This window comes from Cyrtonyx montezumae, unplaced genomic scaffold (genome assembly GCF_038088225.1).
Source record: "Cyrtonyx montezumae isolate F1298 unplaced genomic scaffold, pur_monq_1.0 scaffold_36, whole genome shotgun sequence".
NCBI lineage: Eukaryota > Metazoa > Chordata > Aves > Galliformes > Odontophoridae > Cyrtonyx > Cyrtonyx montezumae.
The window spans coordinates 12,363,669-12,387,540 of NW_027072041.1; the positions used below are offsets into that span (position 1 = coordinate 12,363,669).

Here is a 23,872-nt window from a genome sequence, read left to right on the forward strand (position 1 = left end):
TTTCACCATTGATAAACAAGAGCCTGCATGCTGCACTCATAACAATCTGTGCCAGTGGAGCTGACTGTGGATCAGCTCTGCTGAAACACACCACTTTTTCACACCTTGCTGTCCTCACATTCACTGTTTGAACTCCATCAATGTTCTGCAAGCATCAATGAACATCAGTGGGTGCCATTTTTTCCACATGAAGGAATTCAATTCTTTTGCTAAATTCACATTTCCATATCAGATTCCATTCTGTCAGACTGCCCCTCTGCTGCCATCTGTCACAGCAACAAAGTGTAATGGGGTATTGGTGGGAAGGTTCGATCTCTACTGCCATACAACCAATGTCTACCTGTGATGTCATGGGCCAAGTTAATAAAATAGGAGGCATTACTTTCAAAGCAGCCTTTGTAATTAGCAAGAAATTAAATTAGTATTTCTTAAGACAAGTGTGTTTGTGACAGTAACTGGTGTGTCAAGCAGTGGAAAACTGCTCTAAGCAGTTTTGATGAGCCAAGGATAAGTAAACTACTCTGACAAATTAACTAGTCTTCACTTCCTGTGGCATTTTATGCATGTTGCTTTCAACACACTTCTAAAAGTACTTGTATTCAGAAAATTTATAGTACCACCTTGGTAAAGTGGTATAAATTCCACTGCACAGCCAATGAAAAATTTTGAAGTCTGTATTCAAATACAAGGATAGTGCTCTAAAATCATGAATGTGTTTTAATATCTTGAACCAGTAGAGGCACGTATCGATGATACTCCCCCAGAATGCATTAACACTAGAATTACAAGGCTGACATTTTAGAACAGACACTGAAATATATAGAGAAAGCAAAGCATACTTACAAAAAAGTCAGAAATCATCTGAACGCCTTATAATCACCCTGAATGCTTATACAGTTCCACTTAAAAATAGATACATATCATGCTTCTTCACTCAATTTAACATCTGATTTGGGTGCTAAACCATAGGACATATGTTTGTGTGTTTATGAGGAGAGTACTTATTTCTCATAGAAATAGCAGTCAAAGAGCAGGATTACAGATTTACAAAGCTGAAGCATTCAAAGTTAAGTCCAAATAAAACTTGTGCCAAGTGTTTTTAGAAATGAAAGAAAAGATCATGTTCATAAGACTTTTTGATAAAGCCTACAACATCTGAACAATTGTACTGATATTTTACTCTAGTCCTTTTAAGAGACAAAGTGCCATGGCAGCTTTCTGAATTCTTCAGAAGCATTTAAACGGAAACTGATGTTTTCTTGGACTCTGAAGCAAGTTTATTGAGATTAGGAAAAGCAGATATCTGTAAATTAATGTATGTGTTAAGATGGAACATGCCATCTCACTTGGGATGAAATCGGGGTTCACAGTAAGAAAGAAATTATTCTTGCTGAGATCAGTAATAGGTGAAATAGTCATAAACACCAGACATTCACTTCCTATATTAAATGCCCATCTTTGCAGAGAGCTATCTTAGCTGAGAGCTGTAATACAGAGAAATTTGCCCAAACAAGTTACACTAAAGAGTATATGACACTAGAATGAGCTTCCATGTTGACATGTGTTTTAATCAGCCTGTAAACACAAAGTTTCATCATTAAAACAGAAAAGCAAAATATATATTTTGATCTGAAGAATGAAAAGCAATTTCAGAAGTAGATTCCGCCGAATAACAAGTGCAGTTTTAACCTCTACGTTTGCAAGGGCAATATTCTCTCGTTATCAGTTCCTCAAAATCATCCCCCACCCTGAGGAGCTACAAATCCAAAGGAATTTTTTCAATCCTTTGAGTATTTCCAGGATGTAATATTAAGAAGTTCTGCATAGTGCATATGACTCTCTCCTGGTTGGTAAACTCTATCTCCTGACAGATGTAAACATATAACACCTCTCTTGGCATCACAAATGTGACCTAAATAACAAAAAGTTTTTTTCTGTGAGGCCTGAAAATACGAAGTGAAAACTGTGAACTGTGAGAGTACACAGCTTCATAGAACATTCAATGCACTTTGTGAAAAGGAAAGACCGGTTTTCTGTTTTGCTTGCACACATCTTTGCTGATATTTGGCTTTTTCCTAAGTTCTTTTCAAGATAGTGCTTTCCTAAAAACATCAAGGCTTTTTGTCTGTACTTAGGATGTATAGGAACTTCTGTCTGATGTGTAAGTTCCAAAGTAGCTCACAAGCATACTATTATGCACCTAAGTTGGTGAACAGTTGAATTCAACATGTAGAAAATATATTCCCACAACATAATTTTCAGTTTACTTGAGGATTTCCTTATTTTTTGGCATTAAATACTGTTGATTTGTCCAAAATGAACTGTGTCAAAAGACAGATATTTATACTGGAAATCTAATATCCAAAATAGGTAAAGCTTTCATCAGATTGAATACCATAGCTATACTGTTTATATTGTTAGTGAATTTAGGGAGTTAAATCTCTCTTTATTTTACCTTTTCTACATGGCTTTGGAGGATAAAAGCTATACATAGCCACAGAAGCTAAAGAATTGGTTTCTTTTTCATTTGGTGAATTTTAAACACTCACTTTCACATCCACTGTCCAAACAGAATGAATCCATCACATTCTGCCAAAGACATTGTTCAAAACCAGTAATTGAGCAGTCCTTCACTAATGTCAAGCAATGGTAAATTGATCCTTAGCAGACAAGGTATCTTTAAAATCTAAAATCTGGCCTTTTTATAGCCATCATTAGACTTCTACTCATTCATTTTAAAGTTGAACAGTGTTGACACCACTGCTACTTTCAGTCTGAATCATACCTCAGTTAAGGAATAAACCCTGGATTTAGTAAGAATATATATATACATATATATAAAATAGACCAGCATTCCAGGATGAAAACAATATATACTGTAAAGAATAAGGATCAAGGTCATGCTCTCAGCCCACACAGGATCTGTTATCAAAACAGTCTTAAATGGGGAATAGAAAAGTTTTAGTGAGTACTGCACACCCAAGAAAATCACTCAATGGTGTCATTTCCTCACATAATTCAGAAGGAATGAGAAAGACACAATCAGGCTGTTTTTCCTGTTCTTCACCGCTGTGAATTTAACTTACTCTGCCTCCATTTGGAAGCTGAATGATAAACCTCACATTCTGAACAAACTTATATTGCACTGGATATTTTACCTGGCGTTGTCATTTCAAGAAAAAAAACTCTCTTTCTGGTAAGATAAATTTCAGTATGGCTTTTACCTTCAAATGAGATACCTCAATTTTTGTCTTAGCACATCTGCTGATGGGACAGTAGTCCTATGTTCTAGTACAATTAAGAGTAACTATCATAAATATGGAATGATCCTTCTGTAGTACGGGAGAATTAAAGGTGTGTCCAGACAGCAGCTCATACAACAGTTTTACGAATCATAATTCCTGTTGCAACACTTGCAGTGCCTTGATTGAAAAGATAATGTAGGTGAGCAACTTCTCTAAGATTCCTCGTGCAGAAGTAGTTTTGAGTGAATTTCCTCTGTCCAACAATTTCGAGTTAAGAATATGAATCTTACTACTTTACCATATTCTGTAACGTTATGAATAGAAAGGTAGAATAACTGTAGTAAGTTAGATAGAAGAGATAACTGATAGTGAAGCATAAGGACGCCATTAAAACCTTATTTAATGGTGTATGTCAAACCTAGAAAAAATACTTACATCTACAAAAAAAAAAGGCATGTAGATATAGCACTTAGGGACATGGTTTAGTGGATATGGTGGTGATTGACTGATACACAGAGCTGATCAGCTTAAGAGGTCTTTTCCAACCTTAATCACCCTATGACAGATATGAATATGTACCAGATATGAATTTGAAACTATTACCCAAATAAGAATAATATGAACAGATTATATTGATTTTTTATGAATAATTTATTGAACTGTTTATCTGATAGTCAACTATACTTGAACTTCACGCTGAAGTCCAGTAGTAATATCACACAACAAGAGTGAAGAAAGAACACAAAGTGGGAGCAAAAAGAAAGCATGCTTCATTGCTGGCATTTCTACTGGTCTGAACAAAAAACACTGCTTTGAAAAGAATAATATTTGCATTACAGAATCAGAGAATGGTTGAGTGTGAAGGTACCCCTGGATCCATCTGGTTCAAACCCTCTTGAAGCAGGTTGCCAAGGACCACGTAGAGACAGCATCTGAAAACCTCCAAGGAGGAGATTCTAAAACTTCCCTGGGCAGCCTGTGCCAGTTGCAGCACCACTTGCACAGTACAAGTGCTGTCTGATGGTCAGAGGAGACCTCTCGTGTGCCAGCTTATGCCCAGTGTCTCTTGTCCTGGCTCTGTTCTCTTCGTACTTCTCCCTTCTAGTATCTACACACATTGATGAAGCCTCCTCTAAACTTTCTCTTTTCTAGGTTAATGTTTGAAAGCCAATAACTTTTAATCAAATTTCAATACATATCATATCCCCCTTTATTATTAGTGCTGTATCATACAGAGTTATCAGTAAATCTAACATAAAATGTAAAGACACAAGTGATTTTAGGTATGTTTTTCAAATTACTTACCTCCAAGAGGTAATCTCCTAAATATTGCAAAGGGCAGTATAGAGCTTCAGAGAAGTATTTTTCTTTTTGTACAGGAAAAAATTTATTAAGGGTGAATACATGAGTAATACCACTCTCCACATCCTGAGATGAACATATTGTTGCCTTTCCAGCTTCTAGAACTCTAAACAAACAGATTTGGAAAGCTGTTACTCACTGCACTCTACTCACTTTGCTTAGTTACATTAGTTTTCATAAACTACAAGTAAGAGAATGCAGGTGTTTGATGTTATCCAACTTTCATCAGAAGGTTAAAGAAACACTTAACAGCCATGAGAAAAGGAAGGAATACACTTAACAAGATAACTCTCTCTTCACGATTTAATACTATCAATTAAAAGCAGTGTAAGCATATATCTGACAGAAAGCTTCACCTGTACATTAAAAAGGTCAAATTCTTAGATGACAGCATCTTTAAGTTAGTGCATTATGATTACTACTTGATCTTTCAATTAACAGTTGCACTTCCAACTAAGTGGTTTACCAAAAACGGAACACTGCCTTTCCAAACTGTAACATGCTATCTTCAGGATGTTGTTTTCCAACTTCACAGGTTGCTCCAAAAGCAATGCCTCCTATTTATTTCCATGGAAACTAAAACAGGGATACAAAGAGCACAGGAACACTATTTGATAGAGCAAATTCTCAGCTGCAAAACACTCTTTTTCACATAGTCTCCACTAATAGCTATGTATTTACACCTGCTATGAACAAGAGTCTGCATGCCATACTTGCAAAAATCTATACCAGTGGAGGTGATCCACTGATTCAAAGCTGCTCTGACAGCATTGTTGCTAGGAAAATGCTGCCTATACAGTCCAACTTTCATCAACCTGAACAGATTGAAGTCATAAGGCACCAAATCTGGACTATACAGTTGGTACAGTAGGACAATCTAGATTGACAGTGTAATCCATGGTCTTCAAACTGGTATGGGGCCTGGCATTATTGTGTTACAAGAGAAAGGATATTCCTCTCTGGCCTGATTCTGAAAGTTTGAGACTTCAACTTAGTCAGCATCATGATGCAGTGATTAGAGCTATTGGTTTGTCCAGATTCCAGGATATCCACAAGGATCACCCATCTTCTATCCCATAAGATAATGCACATCACTATACTTGCTGAGGGCTTCATCTTGAACTTGCTCTTTGATAGAGGATTTACATGTCACCACTCCATAGTCTCCAGTTTTTACTCCAGTTCACAGCAGTCACTACATCTTGTCACCATAATGATGTAACCCAAGAAACTACCACCTCCAGTCTCATACTGGCTCAGCAAGTCCTGATAAACTTGCATACTGTGTTCTTTCTCTTCCTATGTGAGCACATATGGTGCAAACTTGGTGATGTTTCATTAAAATGATGTTGGCACCATCATTTTAAATGCACCAAAGTCGATATTCAGTTCTGTAGACACTTCCCCAGTTGTAATCCAGCAACCTGCCTGTATGAACTAGTTGAGACACTCTTCATTTCATGGTGTGACAGATCTCTGTGGCCATCTAGAATGTGGATTGTCTTTCACGTCACTATTGCCACTGCTGAAATTCCATCACCAACCTCCTCACTGTGCTCACATTCACTGTTTGGTCTCCATAAGCATTCAGCAGTCAACAGTGAATGTCAGTGGTGCCACTGGAAGAATTTACCTTTGCTTCTTATGCACTTCCATGTCAGACACCATTTTGTCACCTCCACTGCCATACCATCAATATCTGCCCCAACACTGTTAGACAGTATAATAAAACAAGAGGCATTACTTTTGGAGCAGCTCTCCTATTAGAGAAATATCAGTTTTTCCTCAAAGCTGTGGTGACCTTTATGATTGAAAGTAATACTTGCTAAAGGCAAAAAATATCTGCATTTTTGTGCATTCCGACAGAATAAAAGGATCCTCTCTCTTTTTGTCCTGGAAGTAGCTATCAAATAATAAACAAATAAATAAAAGAGATCCCCTTTTCAGCCTGTCTTCCTGATGCGCGGAGAACATTAAAAAAAAGAGAAAGAAAAAGTCCAAAATTTCTTCCACATAATTTTCTATTTCCTTCATGTTTTTATCTGTCCCCTTCTGAATTACCTGCATTTACGCTTTATCAGAAACATTTCTTTCAGTAAAAGTTAGGTCTTCAGAACTACAAACAGGTTTTGCATACATGTAAAACACGTAAAACAAGAGCAGTTCAGATCCTTAAGACACATTCAAGACCAACCCAGGTCTTCCAACAAATTAAGATAGTCTAAGTTGTTCTGGCTACCATTTGAAAGCAAAATGCAGACAAAATAAAGCAGTACTCCAAAAAAGCAAAAGCTTATTTACCTTGTCCCACAAGAAATGTCTCCGTAAGCAGTTATTTTATCATTTTAGATGCTAAAATACAGTAATGCCTATTATATTCACTACTATACTAAAAGAAAAGCAATGATATCAAAGAACTATATATATATATATATATATATATATATATATATATATATATATATTAAACTGTACTGAAATAAGTTAATGAAAAAATGACTTGAGAGTTTGAAGAGCCAGAGGTTGTTATGGACCAAATTAATAGGAATGGAAGAATAAAGATCTTAATAACTAATATGGTAAGTGTTCTATTGTTCATGAAGACAAATCCTCCTACCTTCTAATAGGTGCCACTTGTTCATAACCTTCTTTAACAGCGAGGATAACTTTCCATCTGTGGAAGGCCCCTGGAGCACCAGAGTTTTTCAGCTCTTTGCGCCATCTTTTAGGTGCAGATTGCATTTGAGGTGAATAATGGGTGTCTTTTTCAATTTTATATCCCCATTCGTATGGTGTTTCATCAAGCCATCTGCCACTTTCAGCACTATTAATTATGTACTCCTTAGTTAGTATCCACTTTCCTAAAAAGCAAATGAACTGTCAACCACAAAAGATTTTTTAGTGCAGACAAACAGCAATCAACTGAAGATCTACTATAAAATTAACTTAAACCTTTCTTGTGCAAATAAAAGCTGGAATTTTAAGTACCATTTTAAAAACTTCTTCCTATTACAAGAGTTCTCATCCTCACACTTTAAATTCAAAAATCTCACAATACCACTGAAAATGATGATTTTGTTTTCATATAATGATCAAGTACCTTTTTACCCTTCCCAGATGAACTACTTGCCTATCTGCAAATGGAAGATTTCAGCTTCTCAGATTTTGTTCTTGCAAAGAATCTTGCTTAACCCTTTGTTTCTGATAGAAGTTGATACTTTCACAGACTTACCTAAACAGATCTGAGGTGCATTTGGTGCACTTCTTTGATATATAACAAAGCTGTCAAAGCACTTTAGGGGTGTTGTATTTATTTATTTTTGTTAAGAGATTAATTCAATAAATTGAAGAAATATTTTGCCTCTGATGATTAAAAATAAGAAAATAAGGATGACTTTGTTTTAGCATGCATGCTGTTTCTGTTACATATTCTCAGTATTACTAGCACCACAAGTATAGTGAATACCAATACTAAAGGGATATGGTTTTAGACATCTGTCTTTTTCTTTCAACCTTTTCCTCTCCTCCTTTGGCTCCACCTCCTCCACCTCTCTTCTTTTATCTTCTGTATGTATGCTTCTGATACTGCACATAACGATCTTCCCCCTTTTCTCTCTGTCTCTCTCTTCTTACAGGTTCAGGTCAAGAGCTGTGCTTAAGTAACCTGATCCTGTTTTGAAATACTACCTACAGAAGATACTGAAAAAGAAATTGAATTGTGTGAATCTAAATTGGCTTCACAGAACAGCAGAGTTGACTGGCAAAATGTCTCAGTGCAGATGCAAAGATTGTACTTCTATATAACACAGCATAGGTACCAGCAGACTTCTGACTGCAACAGGTATGCTGTGCACAACCTCTATATTAAAAATCTCTTCCATTTTGAAACCACTATCTCAAAAAAATGTATCTGCTAGAGACTGCATGAAGACTGGCATCCTTGTCAGTTATATTCACTTATAAGGGTTTAAAAGTGATAATAGGAAAAAAATCTACAGTAGGAATAAACATACTCTGCAACCAAGGGCATAAACAATGATTATGAAAAACTAGTACCTCTTCCAGATCAAGACGTATTAGAAAGTACTTGGGAAGGTTTGTAAAGATAGAAATACAACAGCTTTGCATTAACAAGTAGGTAGTTGTATTCATTTGTTTAAAATGTCCAAAATTAAAAATAGGTAGAGTTGATATCTAAAATGCCTAAAGTTTCTAAGTGTTTCATTTTAACTGTATACCAGAAATGTATTCGCATTTTAACATTCTCTCTCCCATGAAAGTGTGGTCTGTCTACTCTGATATCAGTTTGATCATTATTTTGCACAGCTACAAGTACTCATCTACTTACATTCCCAAATTTGAGCAGCAGTAGATGACTGATAATGCCTGCTAATATAGTATCAAAGTGCAAACATAAAATCACTCATTTTTCAGGTATCTTTAAACTCAGATCCACACTGAGATACTTCTGTCTATAATCTCCTCGACACAAGTTATTCCTTCCCAATAAATGCTTTATCAATTTGTTATAATACAATATGGGAAAGACCACATTTAAACAGGCAATAAGTCCAGACTGTGAAATCCTTTAACTCCATAACGTCCACTAAATTAATAAAAAAAAATAACATTAGCTACCTTACCATAGAATTTTAACATCAGATCTTAGGTAGAAGAATGAAGAGGAATAAGTGGAGACTTGTGTCAGTAAAGGCAAGGGCAAGACCTTGCAGGTCTCCCTGGCTGCATTAGCAGAAACACTGTAACTGTAATCTTTAATAATGAATGTTGTAGTGGATTCAGTATCAGAAACCCATCAGCTACAAATGCTTCTCCACACTCCTTTCAAAAGAGCTGTTGTAACAGAACTGTTATGTCATGGCTTGAACTGGTGACTGAGAGCAGAAGTGTTTGCCCCTGTGCTCTCCAACGTGGATGCAAGGTGCAGACACTCTGGGTTCAAATAAGGGCCAGCCACTGAAGGCAGAGCTTTCCTTGGATCTAGGCTGCTTCCTGAGAAAGAGTACTGCGTAGCCAGGGAGCTTCTTCATCATTTAGGTGAGTTCAGCTCTTCTTTCTGTGCATGACTATTGGCCTACTCCTGATGACTCCTGATATCACCAAGAACCTGTCAGAAGCAATTTCACTTCTTTGTGAACAGAAAAGTTGTTTTTAAGCACTCGTAGCATTTGGATAAGAGTTTATGATGTAACTGGTAGGTAAGAAACCTTTGTTTAAGAACAAATGCAGATCAGATTAAAAAAAAAAGACTTTGAGTTATCACTTCAGAATAAAATAAAAAAGGTATATTTAAACTTAAGCACGAGAGTAACAGAACGAGGAAAAAGTGTTTTCTGTAACGTGACAAAACACAGAATTGTAGGGCTGGGGGGGGCTCTAAAGACTGGGCCCTTCCCCCTTGCTAAAGCAGGCTCCCTGCAGCTGATCACACAGGGAGGTATACAGACAGGTCTCAAGTATCTCTAAAGAAAGAGATTCCACAACCCTCACCTTTCCTGCCAGCCTGCTTGGTGCTCCATTACTCTGAAAAGCTAAGTTCTTTATGTTAGTACAGAATATCCCCTGTTTTACAGGATGCAAAAAGTCTGCCCCCACTGACAGGACATGACTTTCAATTCATGAAACAAAAACAGACTTTTTTTAACTGTTTCTTTTTAGTTTCAACTCTTCAAAGTCTTACAGCAAACCTCCTACTCACCTGCAGCACAGGCAGCTAGGAACTTTTCACTCTTGCAAAGCTTTTTCGCTATAAGATGCGTGCAATTGCTGAATTTCTAATTAGAAACAAAACAAAACGATCACAACAGTTTATCCAGTGGAAACATTTACCATTTTCGGTTGTTAATATGTAATGCAGAGTTATAAGACAGCAGTTTACGGCTTGATTTCCCTTTCTGCTTATCAGAATATTATCAAACAATACCTTATTGTCAACAAAAACACAGTCCATCTTGAGCAGCGTTTCACGGAGCGCTTTTTTCTCTTTCTGTCTAAACCCAGTGAGCTGGATTCTCCGCTTCTGGCCTCCGCTCGCCACCTGTTAAGAGCAAAGCAGACCCAGCAGCACACACCACACGCATTACGACGCTCACAGCCGCGCTCCCCGAGCACAGCGGAGGCACAGCGCATTACCCACCGACACACCGTGAGCCGCCACCGCAGAACGAGCGCTCAAAGCCGAGCGCTTCAGCGGCGCTCTCGTCCTCCTCGCGGCAACACCCTCCGCCATTCCGCCGTCTTCCCGCCTTCCACCGCCCCGCCCCCCGGAAGTGGCGGTGTGGCTCTTCCGGCCCGTTGTCACTGACGCTCCGCGGTCGCTGGGGCCAGCGCGGCGGAGCCGAGTGGGGAGCGCGGCCGCCGGTAAGTGGGCCCAGCGGGGCTGCCGTGCCCCTCCGCTGGCCGAGCCGCGGTTCCAAGCGGGAGGAGGCGGTGTGCCAGACCGCTGGGCTGAGGGACGGGGAAGGCAGGGCGGGGAGGGCTGTGCTGCGCCGCCTTAGAGCTCCGCCGTGCCTTTACAGCCTCTGGAAGTCACTGTTGCTTTTGGTCGGCGGTGTTGACGCCGGTGTTGACGGCTGACAGAAGCAGAGCAGACCGCGGTGCGGTGCAAATGCCGCCTGGAACACAGGGGTGCTGGTGCTCCGTGCCCTGCTGTGCGCCTCGGGAGTTCCACTGGCACTGAGTGCTTGAGCCCGAGCCCAAGGGAAAAAGGTATGGAGTGCACCCTCAGTCAGCTTGTAGATGATACCAAGTTGGCTGGAAGTGTCGATCTGCCTGTGGGTAGCAAGGTCCTACAATGGTATTTGGACAGGCTCGATTGCTGGGCCGAAGCCAACGGGATGACGTTCAACAAGACCAAGTGCCGAGTCCTGCACTTTGGCCAAAACAACTCCAGGCAATGCTACAGGCTTGGGACAGAGTGACTGGAAGGCTGTGCAGAGGAAATAGACCTCGGGGTATTGATCGATTCTCAGCTGAACATGAGCCAGCAGTGTGTCCAGGTGGACAATAAGTCCCATGGCGTGCTGGCTTGCATCAGAAGCAGTGTTGCCAGCAGGAGCAGAGAAGTAATTATTCCCTTGTACTCAGCACTGGTGAGGCTGCACCTCGATTACTATGTCCAGTTTTGGGTCCCTCGCTGCAGGAAAGGCACTGAGAACCTGAAACGTGTTCAGAGAAGGGCAACAAAGCTGGTGAGGGGTCGGGAGCACAGGTGTCATAGTTTCACGATTTTTGGTATTGGTATTCCACATCACAACATCATATAGTGCATTAAGAGTTAAAGAGTTAATGCTCCAGCTCCATTGATCATCAATAGTTATGGGTGTACCTGTCTCAGAAGAGAAGAAGAACTACGTTCCCCAGAGGACTTTGCACTGCTTTGTATTTTTATGTATTTCTGCTTAGAGGGAAAGATAAAAACTGTCTGCAGTCACGGGATGCTCTCTTTCCTTTGAGATCAACCCAGCAGTGGGTGCTTGCTGCTGTCTCGCCTTCAGCATTTAGCATAAGGCCTTTGGTTTATCAGGCACTCTCTCTTGCTCATTTTATTTGATTTATTAACTTCAATTCCAATTATATTGTATTATATTGTCTTATTTTGCTTTCCAATATCTTATTTAGTAAATTAGCTTTCCTCCTCAGATCATTGCCGCTGTTTTGTTTCTAGGCCCATCTCCTTTTTCCCCCTTCCCCTTTTCTGGGCCATGGGTCCGTGCATCCCTCACACCAATTGTCACAGAACCAGGCCAAACCAGCCCGTAAACCATTGACAACAGACTTTATGGGGAGAGGCTGAAGGAGCTTGGAATGTTCAGTCTGGAGAAGAGGAGGCTCGGGGGAGACCTTATTGCTCTCAATTATTTCTGAAGGGAGGTTGTGGTGAGCTGGGGATCGGGCTCTTCTCTCATGTAATTAGTGATAGGATGAGAGAGAATGGCTTCAAACTGCACCAAGGGAGATTCAGAATGGACATTAGGAAATACTGCTTCTCTGAAAGGGAAGTCAGGCACTGGGGTGGACTGCCCAGAGAGGTGATGGAGTCACCGATCCTGGATATGTTCAAGGAATGTTTGGATGTTGTGTTGAGGGACATGGTTTGGTGGGAGCTATTGGTGATAGGTGAACGGATGATCTTCTTGGTCGTTTCCAACCTTGGTGATTCTATGATTCTATGAAAACTCTCTCCCCCAGTGAATGTAGTGACTGTTTTCTGCCTTTTTTTTTTTTTAATTACAAAGCATCCAAAGGTAGTTTAACATTTTGGTTGTACATCAAGCATGCAGTTTAGAACTTAGAAAAACCTGGATGGCAGCTGTCAAACATGGGAAGTGTGGCTCTCGGTTCCTCATGTCACCTCATGCACAGGATGGAGTGTGCACAGGAAATGGTTCACTGCTTCATGATGAATAAAATAAACTTTGTAGGATGCTTTTTTTCTTACACCTGTGGTTTAGTAGCTTTTTTTCCTTAGAAAGCTGAATGTTACTCTCTACTTCCATAAAGTTCAGAAGCAGTAGTGGGCAGTTCCCACTGAGGCAGCTGTTCTTTTCTGAAGTTGTGTCAGCTATGTAAGGCAAAACTTTCTCAAGTGTTGTGTACTTGTCATGGCAGCTTCGGTCAGAAGAAAGGCTTTGAACTCACCTCTGCTGTATAACGTAAGTATTCCAGGAGAAAAGCAAACACTCTGCAAACAAAAAGCAAGCACTGGGCTTTAGATACCTGAAATCTGTCTGCATGTTGGACCCCTGGTTCTAAACTTGCCTGAGGTTCTTGTGGTCAAAATGGAGAATTAGATTTACCTGGCTTCATGAGTCTCATGCTGTTGTTTATAAAGTATTCTTGTACCCCACCGACTTAATGAAAACGCTGGTAAGAAGTTTATTTTGGATTCCAAACCATGTTTCTATTTCATGCTACATGTAAGATATGCATCCATGCATTGAATAATTGTGTGAAAGAAAGATGTTCATCCTGTCTGTAGACTCATTAGTGCAATAATAACAAGGTAAGGTTATGCAAAAACTGTGACCACTTGTGAAGACTCAGTAAAAACAGATTTAGATTGCTGCACTTATTGCTTAATGAAGTTTTTTACCATCTAGTTTCTGTAACACTGCAGCTATGTTTTTGTACTCCACGATCAGGAAGCAATCATAATCTACCTCTGCCATTAGTTGCTTATATAGCTGGCACTGAAAATTCTTTTAACGTCTACTTGAATATTCAGAATCAAGTAGCTGTATTAATTGTTTGCTTTACTTGATTGACAGTGAAAATCAGTTGTGTTCTCCATTATGCCCCTGTTTCATCTTTGTACTTTCCATAGTGAGTTGTCAGCTCTGTACAGGATCTCATATTGATTCTCGTAATTGAAATGCAGGAAGTCCCAGATGTGTTTTTATCTTTCAAAACATAATTCAAAGTTTAGACTATGCTTAATCTATTGCCTCAAAATAATATCTGTTTGTTACTTGAAAATCTCTCCTATTAAAAAAACAGAGAGGAAAAACGATAAAACCGTCTCAGAATAATTAATTCTGTGTTTATTTCCTCATCACTCTTAAATTATTTTAAAGTTAAGTGTTGAATTATTATTAACAACTATTAAGCACTGGTAACTATAGTGCTATGCCACAGGGCTCTTAACAGACTAGAGAAGTCTTCAGCATACAACTGCATGAGGAAGCTACCTGCTTTATGTAGAGGCTGTTATTGTCGGGATATAAAGTATATAGAGTCAAAAGAAGTGAGAAGTCAAGCATTTCATGTTAACTTTAAAATATACTGCTAATGAAGTATAACTTTAAGACATTAAGAATATTTTGGTTTTTGTCATCATTTTGGTGCTGTCTGATAAGTTTGGGTTTCACTTCTGCTATTCCTCTATTTTTTGTAACAAGTCTAAAATATTCTCTTCTGCACTTGCTGTGATCTCATCATAGCAGTTAAATATTTCTTATGTTTTTTCTCATTTCAAGAGTTAAGATTAGTTCCCATAAATCTAAGAGCAAACTGTTGAAGTGGAGCATTCTCCAGAACTCCTCAGTTTCATTGTTCTTTCAAGATACTGGTCTAATTGCTCAATATTACAAACTATATTTAATCTCTTGAGGTCTGTGTTTTAGATATTATTTTTAGACATTTTTATTATTTTTAGGGCTATGCAAATGATATTTTACTTATATATAAGGAATACTTTATATACAGTATATATAATATATTATATTTGCTTATATTTGCTCTCCCAGAGTGCATCGAGCTTTGCTCATGGCTCTGATCCAGCAGCAGTGAGACCCTGTTGGAGCAGCTGGAACTGCTCTGGCATGGGACACTGCTGGGCTGGGAGAGCCTGGCTGGCCCCTGCTGTGAGAGCATTGGCAAGTAATATCTTCCATCATACAGAGGGTGTTAGTGCTTGACTGATTAACTGCACAGTGTGAAAAAAGATTTGTTAGAGCTGTTCTTTTCCTCTTTTTAAGATTTTTTTTTCCTGCTAATTTTTGTACAGTTGTTACTCTCTGCTTGTGTACACACAAAAAATAGAAATGGTAAAAAAAAGTAATCGCAGCTTTGCGGAAATAACCAGAAGCTATGCTGAAAAGTCAGTCAAAAACAGTATGAAGTGTCTCCACACTGCCTTCACGTGGAGAAAAATCTATCTTTGTGTCCGGTTCTAAACCCATTTTTTAAGTCAGTCCTCATTATTAATCCCTGACTCTGGCTTTGTCATAACAGTGAGAGAAAAATTTTAAATTTTCTTCTATAGCAATAAGGCATTACTAGAGTTAGAAGTAACATGAACATAATATAAATCCACAGAAGCTAGAATGGCATCTTAGTAGTTCTGTGAATGCACTTCTTGTTTCTTTCATGAGTTGATGAATACAGGAATGGCCGAACGTGCACTGTGAAAGTGGTTGCTTTTCTTCAAGCTGTACTAACTATGTAAACTCAATTTTTATAACTTTGTGTTTATATTCAGAATCATCTTATATGGCCTCTACTGGGGGAATGATTTCTGTTTTTTCTTATCTAACCATTTTGTTTACCTAAATATATAGATATTCTAATTACTGTAAGCTCAGCCTTATGTCATGGCACTCATCTACTCTTCTGCCAATTCACATCATGTTAAGGGACAAACATACATAGCACAGAATGGAGCTCCACAACTTGTTCAGTAACTCTTCTGTAAGTGATGCCATGCAAGATACATGTATTACTACAGAGTTAGTAAAATGCACTTCATCAGTGAATTCCAGTCATTCATGACCTGTGGTAGATTTTCTTCTTTCTTTTTAAAGTAGAGCAGGATGGTTTGTTTTTATCTAATACTTTCCTGCCATGCAAAGTTCAAGTTTCTTTTCATTGCCTGACATGAGCCTGCCTGCAGCTGCTTCTTTCTTAATCACATTACTGATCTGCTGCCCTGACCTAAATCTGCCATGCTTTTCTGGAATACTTCTTCAACCCGTTTCCCCCACTGACCTCCCATATGGGAGATCTATTCTGTTATCTTTTCCGTTATCTATTCTGTTGTCTTGTTTATCACTGAGGTCCTTTTATCCTTTCTTTTTCTTTTTTCTTTTCTTTCTTTCTTTTTTTTTTTTTTTGAGAATCCACATAATCAGATCACCTTTGTTGATTTATATGTGTTCTAAAGTACATTTTGTCTTCTACTTATTATTCTTCCCTAAGCAACTTGTCAGAATGTTGAGTATGTAAAGATAGTTGTAATTATAAATTTTTCATGGTAATTTTATGTTAATTGTATGTTTTTAAATAGCAGAGTATATACTCAGAATGTTGAAGAAATGGTTTCTTCTCTGTAACAAAAGCAGAGCAAAACATTTTTATTTCTTATCAAGTTGCTGCAAAGCATGCAAGAATAAGATTGATGCCTCACAATGTAGATATATATGACCCTTAACTCAAGGACATTACAAAAGCAACTGAGGCATGATGTGACCAGTGGGGTAACTCCTTGGACATATACTTAGTAACTACTTTGCTAATTTGAAAGCCATGTCAACATGCACAGTATTTCTTATATCCATCTGTAAGACATCCAAGTCATTGCCAAAGGGAAGCTTCCTTAGGATAGTGCTGTATCTTTAGTCTCTCTTAAATGCTATAGTACAATAGTAACTTAATGTGTTCATTGGTGTTTGTTTGTTTGTTTGTTTTTTAAATCAGAAATTAAAATCTTGCTAAAAACTGCCAGAAATTAGTCTAGAATCAAGTGCTAGAGTAATACCAAAAAATAGATCATAAGGTCATATAATGTAAGAAAATACTGCCATATGGTTTTGGTTTGTTTGTTTGTTTGTTTGTTGTTATTTTTGTTCAGATAGGCTTTGAGGACTTGACAGTTTAGCAAGATGTGCTAAACATCCATCGTTTTTATTTTTCTCACTGAGTCTTGTGAATAATTTATTTGGATGGACAAGAAATTTTGCTTAATGACTGTTTCCCATCACAGCTTTGGACATGGAAGTGAACTGACATGTTGTTATTCAGAAAAATTACTGTCTGATTCTACTTGTCTTTGGTGTACCCAAAACTAAGACATATAAGTCACTCTTACATCCAGAAATGCCACTGTTTGCTATGAGTGAAATATACCTTCAGCTAAGGAGTCAACATCATTCTTTTGTGATCTGTAGTCCCTGGATCTTTAGAGAATTGGAGAGGTCCTCCATGTGACTTCCTGAAAATAATCTAAGGATTGCAGAAAAGGCAGCTAGACCTTTTGCAGAGGGAGTGCTTTGACAGTCTCTTATGCACAAAATGAAAGATTTCCTTTGAAGCAATGGCACAGATAAGGTCTCTCTCTCTTTTCTTCCACTTACCAATGAAGTTCTTCCAGTGAAGCAATAATATTTATTATTGCAGGAGGTTTTTGCTGTTAGTAGTTTCTCCTGTCACAGTGCTGGTATTCACAGGAGAGCTCTGAGGTTAGCGGCATCCTCTGCAACACAATTGCTTATGAACATCATCATTAAGGGCTGAAGGACCAGCAAAGCTGAAATCACTGTGTGCAGACAGTATCTTTTCAGGAAATGTTGGGGAGCATGAAAGATTCCTCGAGGAATGAATTATGAGCTGTTCTGTATAAGCATACATTCTATAAGGCTGTTATCCCTGCTGCTGCTTGTCTTCCTTTCCTGCTGCCCCATTCACAACAGTATCCTTAAGAGATTTGTTAGGCAGGCATACAAAATGGAGCCTACATATGCAAAGTCCTGCTTCCCTGATCCTAAGACATGTACAGAAGCTTCCTTCTACAGAAGCTAAAAATGACTTTATGCTGAGACTTGCTGGTAGCAACAGCGAACAAAATATGATCTTTTCAATAATGAGAACATTGCAAGTGAAATTATTTTTATTTTAGGTCACTAAGGGAGTATAGGGATATGCTGCCTTTGAGACATCTTCTGGAGTGCAAATACCAAAACACTTTAGTACATGTGTGGCAAACTCTTCAACTCTTCCTGTGTCTTGTTGGGTGAAGGCTTAGGATCATTCCAGTCAAAGGAGGGTAAAGTCAGTGCGACAGAAGGGGGAACACAGATCTTCAGAAATAAATGGCAGATGCTGTTTAAAGTGTGGTGAATTAATCCACGAGTTTTTAGTTTAAATTTTTAGAGTTCCTTGCAGAAACTAATTTACTACAATCCACAGAGACGTAAAATAGACCTAAGTAAACTGTATTTAGAGATTTTTCTGCGTTTACGTTACTAATGCCAAATTTTACCAAGCAAAATGTATGCCACTTAAATTTTAGGATACGTCTTATCTTGGAATGAGCTCATCTTTGAAAGACACAATATAGAATTAATCTCTGGCCCTATATCTAGTTTAAAAATATATAAGCCTACAGGTGTGTGTATGAAAGTATGTCGAATGCTCCCACACTGTGATTTGGGTTGTAAAGACCACCAGCAATGAAAGAATTTAATTCCTTCTTGGTTGAAGAGAAAAGAAGCCATGTTTCATGGGCCCTAATATTCTGAAATGGAGTTTAGCCAGTTTTTGACTAATTACATTTTGGAAAACTTTTCAAGGAGTTCACTGCTCTGGTAGGCCGTTCTTCAGTTTGAGCTGAACTTTATTTATAAACCCTTCTATAGCCTTTGCTTCTTGTACCAAGATTGGTCTTTACATAAAAGTCTGAGTAATATGTTTATCAATTCTCCCTTCTAAAACTAAGTGTGTCAGCTAGCTAGCTGTCTAGCTAGCTCTGTGATATGCCTGATCTCCTTCTCTCTTGCAGGATTCAATTCAATATCAAATTTAAGTTGTCTGAATGGCAATGCAAAAGACTGCCAGAATGTTACTCTGCTCTACTTTGTAATTTCCTCTTTTCTCCATTTTTAATTTTTTTTTTATAACAATGAACCTGTTTATACATTGTTGCTTAATTTTATTTCTCATTAGTTAATATAAGTGAAATTATCAACAAAATGTTTCTGCTTACAATTTCAATTTTAGCAAAATTTTAGCTACTTATTTAACTCATCCAAACATGCTGAAGGTATTGAATTTTAAGGTAAAAACATTCGCAGTCTGAAAAGGCAACACTGACAAGTTCAGTCAAAAGGGAAAAGAAGAATAATTTATAAAAAGAACTGTAGATAATGATGCCATCCAGTTGTTTTAAAGTGCATCTACCTTTCCTTTAATGAATTAGATTTGTCAACAGCATATGTTTTATGCACTACTTCTAATGAAGTGGCATACCAGCACTACAGTGTACTTTGAGGTTTATTCCTTCAAAGCTTTTTGCTGTCGTAAAGAAGACCTTTTTAAATAATAGATACTAAAAACTACATTTAAATAACATTAAGGTTGTGACACAAACACCAAATGACAAACTTCAGGCAATTCAAAGTTAGGGCTGACAACTTGTCATTAACCTGCATTGTTGCTTTTTAAAAAAGAAGCATGATTGCATGATTTAAGGATTGAATGTCAGACTAACTTCATATTTCTTGGCTTTTGTGGGCTGGAGTTACAACCTTACTGTCATTTTTAATACAGCTTTTTACATAGCCTCTATTTTCAGAAAAGTAATAAAAGCAATGCAAAAAGTACAGGCTTTGTTGGCTTTGTTCTTCATTTAAAGTATGGATGCAAAAGTATTGGCCAAGGAATAGGGGCTATCTGACAGTCTGACTTATGGACAGTTCTTTTACATTTCTTCTCGTCTTTGTTGATTCTTCTACAGAACTCCTGAGAAGACAGTTATAGGAAGTGCAGTGCTGGAGTGCTGTGCTAGAACTTCTCTATATAAAGAACTGCAGCATCTGAGGCACAGACTCAGATGTGGACGATCCAAATCGTTTATTACAGGTTCTAACATCCCTTGTATACATTCACAAGTTTTCTCGTGTAACTTTCCCACCCTTTGCATGTCAGCAAAGCCTTCCACAAGCACTCCTTACCGGTGCATGCAGGCGCTTATCCAATCAGGGTCAATAGTTGTTCCAAGCCACGTGCTCTTCCTCCAGTCATGGTCATCATCACACAGTTATCACACAGCTTACTTTACTTTGTTTTTCTTCCTCTTAAGTTTCCTTGCCTTTCAAGCTTTCATTCTGATGCTGTTTATTTTGATCCACAGCTTCTGCTCTGAATAATTTTTTTTGTATTCCCACAAAGAATGATTTTAAAGGAAAAAAAATGCAAAAAAAACACAAAGGGATAAAGCAGGAAATTGATAACAGGTAGGAAGCATTCAAAATACATTTTAAGATTACTTAAAATATTGTGAAACAGAAGATCTGAACAGATTATTTCACACTATTTCTTACACATACTCTTATATTTATTTGCCATTAAGCATAATGGATCTTTATATTCATGGGCAGGCCTGTGTAAACACAATCCCTTCAGTCCCTCTGTAGAGATAACTGCTCAAGGTCCATCAGTCTACTTTGTGCTGTCTATCATTTTCATTATCATTTTGTTGATTAAGTCTAGCATGAACAGGCACGGCTGCCATGTGGGCAGGCCTGCACCAGCTGCTTGCTGCCATTCACTACCCTGTGCCACCATTAGTTTTTATACAGCTACCTGGTAAATGTCGGTATGTAGGCTTGCAGAGTGTAGAGCTGATACAGGAGAAATAGAGGGTTTTTTTTCTGAGTTAGCTCTTTTATCTACCTGAATTCATTCATTATGTTAGTATCCACAAACACAAGCAGGTGCAGCAGTCAGGCTCGACTCTTTAAAATACAATGCTCATCTCAAACTACTTGTTTTTGTTGTTGTTGTTGTTTTGTTATTTGATTTTCTGGGGGGACCACCAAATAGATTAATCCCAAATGAAGCTTTTCTGTGAAGGTCAGGAACACTAACTGAGTTGTGTGAAACCTAAACATTTCTTATAACTACTATGAGCTACGTGGTTTGATTCTGTGGCCTTCTAGTTTCTCAATCTGCAAATGTCTTCTCTTTGTTGCTTTTCTATCTTTGGAACAACAAAGTGAAGTTTTACACAACTAACATGATTCCTATAACCAGTAAAAATAGAAATGCAGATTTATAAAGTTAAAGCCTTCTTAACCTTTTGAGTTCAGACTATTTCTTATTTGGAATTAAGAAGTATTCAGTATTATAAATGAGAAATTAAACATAATACTTAGCCGCTTAGGATTTATATTTGTGAAACTATTGATTCCTCAAATATTACCTATTAATAATTTTAGTAATTTTCTTTTTGCACGATACCATTGAAAAAAGAGTTACTTGAACATTATACATGATCTCTTAAAACCAAATATAAGAAGAAAATATATTGACTGAATTTATGTTAAATTATTTGTGTAAGTTGTACATTGATTTCTTCTGAAATTGACATGCTATAAACTGTACATGCGATAAAACTTCTATCCACATAGTGAAATGAGGCCTGTTCAAAGGACGGTGCTTCTGGCTTCTAATCAAGAATAGGTATGAATTTCTGTTGACTGAAGAAAATTTAAGATATGCTACATTTAAAATCAAGAGTTTTTTGGAAATTCTAGGCACTTTGCTCAGGTCAACCATTCTATGGATTCTTACCACATAATGCCAGATAGAAAAAAAAAAAGACTAGATGTTTGAGAATAAGAAATGTGTAGGTATTAATTTCAGATTACACTAGTGTCAGTTGTTCCAAGAAATGTGAACAAGGTGTCTCCTCCTTTGTTGTATGGAATGCATGGCTATTTTAGAAATTAATTGAAACCATTACTTTCGAAATTGTGAATTTCATTGTTTCTGAAGGTGCTGAGGTGCAGCAGTGCAGCATTCCCTTCTGTTTATTGTATTTAGAGCAGAATAAAATCTGTTCCATAGTATACAGACACGCGAATCACCTCCCTTGACCCTGTGAGTAAAGGGTCAAGAAAAGAGGCCTGTCTCTCAAGTTATCTGAATCTCTTTTCTCTGCGCAATCAATCTACTTCTCCAGTTTTTTTATATGTATTGTCATTACTGCATACCAGTACAAAAGTCTAACTTTAATAAAATCTGTAATCATTCCAAGAAGCGGGTTAGGGACCTATATCATCTAGTTGTACCAATAGAGAGGCCATTACCAACTTATTACTTGGATTTTTTTTTTGGATTACTTGGATTACCAACTTATCCTTGGAGTACCCAGTGATTTGATAAAAAACAGAAAAAATGGCTGTAGTCTGCCTTGATATTAAAACCCTAATTGTTCATTCAGTGCCATTCTGTGACATGTACATTAAAAGCAATAGATTTTTGATTCTGTTATTTTGAACAACCTTAAAGTTTTGCAATAGCGTTCAACTCCAAAGATCAAAATGAGTCAGGATGTTGTAATGTCATTTACTAAGAGCTTGTGTAGGAAAAAATGTTGGCTCAGTAAATGCTTCCTCCCTTTTCTGTCACTGGACTTTCTTTATTACCCGGAATACGTACCATTAACCACTCTTCTCACAGAATACATCGTCTTCGTAGCATCCTCTACACTGTCTTTCAGTGTTGCGCTAATGAAGGGAATCTTTAGGTGGCGTCACCTGCTATTAGCTGGCTCAGAAAAGTGTGATTTGTCTTGCAGTTCGATAGAGTTGATACTTAAGTTTCACCATAGAACTCTTGTATGTAAGTAGATTCAGTTGCATCTCAGTTCTGAAGGATGTTTTAGTAGTGTTGTCACTATACTCAGTTTTAGGCAGTCAAATCACAAAAAAAAAATATATATATTGCTAAGCCATAATAGTTTGATTGAAATATACTTTTCCAGCTTGAATCTTGTAGTGAAATGCTACAAAATAAGGAAAAAGAAATTTACTGTTATTGTAACCCTGGAAAAAAATTTATTCCCTTTGTCTTTAGTTTGTCCTTCTTTTTTTTTCTCTAGAAACTTTAAATGTAGTCTTCCTTTAAGGAAAAAAAAAAACCTGATCCTTAATTTTCAGTTTGTTACTGTTTTGAAGCAAAAGATGCTTACATTTAAGAAAGATGTTAAGATTTAGGCACAAGCTGCCCAGGGAGGTGGTGGAGTCTCTGGAGATATTCGAGACCCATCTGGGTGCCTACCACTACAGCCTGCTGTAGGGAGCTGCTTTGGCAGGGGGTTGGAGTCAGTGATCTCTTGAGGTCCCTTCCAGACCTTACAATTCTGTGATTCTGTGGTGTTTGTTTTGATAGGAAGGTTGTGTACATTGCTTGCACTGTAGTTCCACTTCTTGACTGGGTGTGCAACTCATTTGAGTTACGTAATTATGTAAGAAGTAATGTAGTGTGCATTCCCTTGTATGATATTTCTGAACACTTGTCCTCTTAATCATGAAACCAAAGGCTAGGTGCTTTCTGCTCTAGAAAATTTCAAGTAATGTCTTAACAGCAGTTCTTTAAGATGACAGGAAGGAGGAAGAGAAAGGCTGGGAAGAGAAAGGCTTACTCTGATCAAGCAGTTAAAAATAACTTTAACATATGGCTTCGAATTTACTAAGAATCTTCTGCATTGAAAAAATAAAAATAAAATAATAATAATTAAAAAAAAAAAAGCTGGAGCATCTCTCCTACAAGGACAGGCTGACAGAGCTGGGGCTCTTGAGCCTCGAAAAGAGAAGGTTCCGAGGAGACCTTGTAGTGGCCATAGAGTACCTGAAGGGGGCCTACAGGAAAGCTGGGGCAGGACTTTTTATAAGGGCAGGTAGCAACAAGATGAGGGGAAATGGTCTTAAACTGGAAAAGGGTAAATTTAGGCAAAATTTTGGGAA

General features: G+C 37.8%; 1 protein-coding gene across 1 annotated transcript in view; it reads right to left on the bottom strand.

The window, feature by feature from the left end:
- The window catches only part of SLF1 (SMC5-SMC6 complex localization factor 1), a 37,403-nt gene extending 26,546 nt beyond the window's left edge, over positions 1–10,857 (bottom strand). Inside the window, exons 1-5 of the mRNA XM_065745476.1 lie at positions 10,765–10,857; positions 10,552–10,665; positions 10,327–10,402; positions 7,225–7,468; positions 4,551–4,713 (exon numbers count right to left, since the gene is read on the bottom strand). Of these exons, the coding sequence (XP_065601548.1) occupies positions 4,551–4,713; positions 7,225–7,468; positions 10,327–10,402; positions 10,552–10,665; positions 10,765–10,857 (690 nt within the window). The remainder of the gene's footprint in view (positions 1–4,550; positions 4,714–7,224; positions 7,469–10,326; positions 10,403–10,551; positions 10,666–10,764) is intronic.
- Between the last annotated feature and the right edge of the window lie 13,015 nt (positions 10,858–23,872).